Source organism: Ascochyta rabiei, chromosome 11 (genome assembly GCF_004011695.2).
Source record: "Ascochyta rabiei chromosome 11, complete sequence".
Lineage (NCBI taxonomy): Eukaryota > Fungi > Ascomycota > Dothideomycetes > Pleosporales > Didymellaceae > Ascochyta > Ascochyta rabiei.
Genome location: NC_082415.1, coordinates 1,643,458 through 1,648,446, shown reverse-complemented (window position 1 = coordinate 1,648,446; position 4,989 = coordinate 1,643,458). Strand labels below are relative to the sequence as shown.

Below are 4,989 nucleotides of genomic sequence, written 5' to 3'. Positions count from 1 at the left end.
TGAATCTGATATTGCTAATGGAGGAAGCGGGTAAGGGTATCCAAGAAGTAGATAACAAATTTGCTTAGGAGATTATTCTTGAGTAGAAGTTCCTTAGGTAAAAGTCCTAGAGAAAGCCTTAGTATCAGTCAGTGACACGCAGTCAGCTCTTCTCCTTAACGGAGCTTTCTTCTCTATCTGAATGGGAGTCTGTTTACATCTGCTTACTAGGACCTTCGTCAATCTGCTGCACCGTTCGCCTAAATTGTCTCTTAGTCTTGGCTCTCTAGCATGTGTCGCACTGGACTGTGGTGATGCACTTAATCCTCAACTCCTCAGATTTTGGAGCGAGATGTTCGATGACAGCTGATCCTAAGTGCGCCATATGCTGATGACATCGAAGGGCGTCGGCTTTCTGGGAGGATCCTCGCGCTCTTGAAAATCAATGCAACGGATGACTGAGCTGGTGTCCACCGGCGGTGAAACGAGCAGCAATGCCTTCCGCGACGGTAGAATTGGCGAAGTACTGTCAACCGGAGCCAAAGTAGGAGTAGCCGTTGGCATAGCGGCAGTTATGACCATCGTAGCGATAGCTACGTTTCTTTCTTATCCGCCGCCGCCGCCGCCAGAACGAATCGCCGGTTTCTAATCACAATGGCCAACCTGGTCCGAAAAATCAACCCAAACCTCCAGAGGATCATATATGGACACGAGGAACCTCATGTCGTCTCAAGAGCGCAAAAGATTCCCATGAGCGCATTTGATGCCGACACAGCAGAAGCATGAGCATAACGCTAAATTGGAAGGGTCTTATAGGTATTACTACGCCATAATAGAGAAACAACAAAATGATAGTCAATTCTCTCAAATAGCTCACTGTTTAGTCCGGTATCCATTCTACATAGTAGAGCTGTCAGTTCAATCTGAGCCCAGGTCGGCCAAGTTGCCCCATACGAATCCTAAGGAGCTCCCAACTTTGTGCAACCCGTTTGACCAAACCAATCTTCCTGTCACAGTTGTACCCGCGGCAGACGGTTTAAGTGTTGCTGTGACAGTAAATCCCTTTTGCTCATTTGATGCGTTGAAGGTAAGCTCCTTAGGCTCTACCAAGACATTGACGAGGTCAGGGCTGCTGAGCGACACGTTGAAACGATAGGTGCCGGGATCGCCAACGTTAGTAACCGTTCGCTTAAAGTGTATAGTCTTAGGTTCACTTTCGTTTTTTGCCGTGTCGTAGCCAGCTGCGAAAGACGGATAATTGAGATCGTATGGGCTGTACTCCTTGTTATCGGAGCAAGTACTATTCGTGCCAGTGATGCCTTGGATATATTCAGCAGAGCTGTTATAATAGCATAGAAAGTCTATGTAGTCATCAGTCTTGATGTCGTATACCAAGCCGGGGTTCAAAGCGGCGAGTGCATCTACATGGCCATTTCCATAGTCGAAAGGCGATGCCGGAACCCCGTCAGAGGCGTCCGTTATGGGTGTATCACTGCCCCTGGTCGTGGTGTATGCGGTTGTCATTAAAGCTGAGCGGACGGCAGCAGCGCTCCAACCGGGACGTCTTGCCAAGATCAATGCGGCTATGCCACTCAGGTGGGGACAAGACATGGAGGTCCCTGAAAGTAGGTTGAAACTGGCTCTTCGGGTATCCTCAAGAAGACTGGTGACTGGCAGGTTGTTCGGCCATGCGGCCAAAATGTTGACTCCAGGTCCCGTTATGTCAGGCTTAAGCAATTCTGGGACAGGGTAGTTCGGACCTCTTGAACTGAAAGCGGCTATTGAAGGGGCTTGAAAACCAAATGTGGTGCCCTTGATATCCAAACCAGCTTTCGCGCCCTTGGTACCGACGTACTCTGCCAATGCAGATCGATAGCTCGCGCCAACGTTGATAGCCGGAAGAACATGTGGGTCTGTTATTGTATCTTCGCCTTCCCAGTCAGCGTTGACTAGAATCATTCCCAAACCCCCAGCATCTTTAACAACTTGGCCCTTTTCTACTCTATCGTTTATTCCCCTTATGCATACGACGATGTTTCCAGCAACCTTACTGGAAGAAAGAGAACCAGGTTGACACAGGGAAGCATCGTCGCTATTCGTCGAATTCGCATTCGCCGCATCGCTGGCCAGAATGAGTGGTAGTTCCTGAAACTTTGGAAAAGAGCCATCCTCATTGACTGAGAGTGACTTGCCGGTGATGTTCAGCCCATTGCCAAGAACAGCAGTGGCCGGGAAATCACGGTCAGTTGTGCTCGCTCCAACAGTCAAAATCCAAGGGACATTATTTGCCACTGTACCGGCTCCAGGCCCATCATTGCCAGCAGACATGGAGACGAATATTCCCTTTGCCATTGCAGAGAACAATCCGACGTATACTGGGTCGGGTAAAAGGCTTGGTTCGCCGCCGAGAGAAAGAGAGACTATCTTGACTCCATCTTCAATAGCAGCATCGAGAGCTGCGAGTATATCTGGGCTCGTGCAGTCGCTGGTTGTCTCAACTCCCCAACAGACCTTGTACGCAGCTATCCGCGCCTTTGGGGCCATACCTCGAGCGCTTCCAGAAGCTTGTCCAAATAAGCTCGCGTTCTGGACAACGCTGCCGGCCGCGGTAGAAGCGGTGTGTGATCCGTGGCCCTGAGCGTCTCTTGCGGACCGGTAGTCCCGATGAAAGTTAAATGCAGTGCCATTGTTTCTACCATTGAAATCAGCTTCATACCCCTGGCTGAACCATTTCGCTCCGACGAGCTTTTTATTGCAATCAGCTGCAGTGAGCTGCTCTCCTTCTACACAAGAGCCCTTCCACCAAGACGGGACAGGTGGCATGCCAGTATCGTCAAAGCTCTCACTCTCAGGCCAGACCCCCGTGTCCACAATGCCAATCACTATGTCTGATTCAGAATCAGCGGTGGTATTCCCGTTTTCGGTTTCGTTGGTTCCAGACGATGCTAATGTGGTCTGCCCAAACAACGCGACGTTGTTTAGACCAAGAAATTCAGGCGTGTGGGTTGTGTGGAGGTGATACTTCTTTGAGCGAGTGACAGCTTTGACTCCAGGTTGGTCAAGCAGAGCTCGAGCTTGGGTGTCACTGAGAGATGCAGCGTACCCATCGAATACATGCTGGTACGAATAGATTATGGTGTTCTGAGGAGCAACTCTTTGGAGGGAACTCTCATGAGCAGAGCGTCGTTGGATGGTAGATCTACGAAGATCTGGCTGTGACTCTAGTTGAACAATGTATGTTTGTTTGGTGCTCTGAGTCACAGCGCCTCCAAGAAGAGCAGCACAGACGAGTAAAGCGCATGCAAACTTTGCCATAATGGTGAATTTGAAAGAACTAGAGACGATGATCGTTTCGATGCATGAGTGTTGACTCGATTATTTATAAGAAGGCGGGTAGTGACTTAGAAGTTTACTGTTTAGGGTAGTGCAGCAGCGAACTTACCGTCAATGTCGCTATAGATAACACTATTGATTTAATTTATCCGGAGGCTGCTCCGGTAGCTGTCTCAGGTAAGAGCCAGCGACATCCCGGGCCAGCGCCGAGATGGAGCCATTCACGGCACTTCACTACAACTACGTTACAAGGACATACTGGAGGAGAATGAGCCTGGGTTAAGTACCACCGAGATTAGCCTGGCGAAAAGGGTAGGAGTAGGTTGGGATCAGTAGCAATCGACCGTTCAGAGCCATGTTTAATCGTGAGCACTCCGTCCCCCTCAGAGAGGTCATAGTACAGTATCGGGAAGTGTGCCTGCATAATTGATCAGATCCCCATGGTACTAGAAAAACCTTTGAGTGGCATACCTGGTCATAGACTTGACCCCATGCGTCGTTGTGAGCATTGACATCATTCTCAAGTGCTTGCAGTCTGACCACGCCAGTGTTGTGGTATGTCGCATATATCATTGGATTAAACACGAAATTAGCATGTCTTGGCAGTAAGCTCTGTAAAATTGTCTGACACAAATGCAAAGGGATGTCACTGTCATTAAAATAATTAAAGATGTCAGATTTATCCTTGTTGTCCGTCGGACAACCAGGCGTTGGGATTACCCAGCATTCTTCTTGTCAGGCACCGGCATGTGGCAACGTTCACTTCCAACCCGGTTGGCAATAAGTACTGTTGTGGCCATGAGATTTACTATTGTCCCAGTGAAGGATAACGGTCATGTGCGCAGACTGCGGACCGAGCTGACTACAGACCCAACCAGGATCAGATAGGGTAATTAGACTAATCCTACTTCTAGACTAGGGCATAGATAGCAACGTATATAGACTTGATCCTTAACTTAAAATATAAGATTAGGAACTTAAATAACTCCTTTAACGTAACGTACTCCACTAGCGAGCTGCCCACCCAAGCGAGCTGTCCACTTTTGCCAAGACTACACCAACACCACAACTACTTCGCAATACTACAGTACACAGCAGCAATATACTGTACTACACAGTAAGCTAGACTAATCTAGAGTACTTTGTGCATCTTTGCTGCATGTTTGCATGTTATGCCCTGTCTTACTACATATGCCACAGCGCCTTTAAGACTAAGTGCTATTATTAACACACAACCTCTTCTTTGCCTTCTTCTCACCACTACGGGCCTTAAACTCTTTTAAAGTAGTTAGCTGCACTCCTTTAGTAAACGGTAGTGTCCCTTCACGCTAGATTTGCTTTCTTTTGTGTGATTTATGACGTATACCTGTAGGTTAGCAACCTAGTTCCGCACTAAAAGTAGTAAATGCGCCATTAGCTCTGCAACTCTAATAAGCTGACTAAGGGCGTTAACTAAAGACGTTAGTAAGCTATCAGCGTGTCTCTAAATCCTCTCTTGAATTAGCTTCGATAAGACCTAAATTCTAGGGTGTTGCTTAGTGTTTTAGACTCCTATGTGCTGTTGTCCATAGTAGGTACGGTGGCAAAAAGGTAGGGGTTGGGTAGGGGTAGGGTACATCAGGTGATGTACCCCTACCCTACCCTACCCCTACCTACGCTAATTCCTTACTAAGAGGG

General features: G+C 48.1%; 1 protein-coding gene across 1 annotated transcript, besides 5 other annotated features; it reads right to left on the bottom strand.

Moving 5' to 3' along the window:
* Positions 1-385: part of a mobile genetic element that runs on past the window's edge.
* Positions 386-589: 204 nt separating this feature from the next.
* Positions 590-606: a tandem repeat.
* A 291-nt stretch (positions 607-897) lies between these two features.
* Positions 898-3,294, bottom strand: EKO05_0007122 (uncharacterized protein; the record flags this gene model as incomplete). Its single annotated transcript, XM_038946307.1, has 1 exon — positions 898-3,294. One exon carries the CDS (start codon positions 3,292-3,294, stop codon positions 898-900), a length of 2,397 nt encoding a protein of 798 aa, XP_038797645.1.
* A 762-nt stretch (positions 3,295-4,056) lies between these two features.
* Positions 4,057-4,124: a dispersed repeat.
* A 184-nt stretch (positions 4,125-4,308) lies between these two features.
* Positions 4,309-4,895: a mobile genetic element.
* A 47-nt stretch (positions 4,896-4,942) lies between these two features.
* Positions 4,943-4,972: a tandem repeat.
* Between the last annotated feature and the right edge of the window lie 17 nt (positions 4,973-4,989).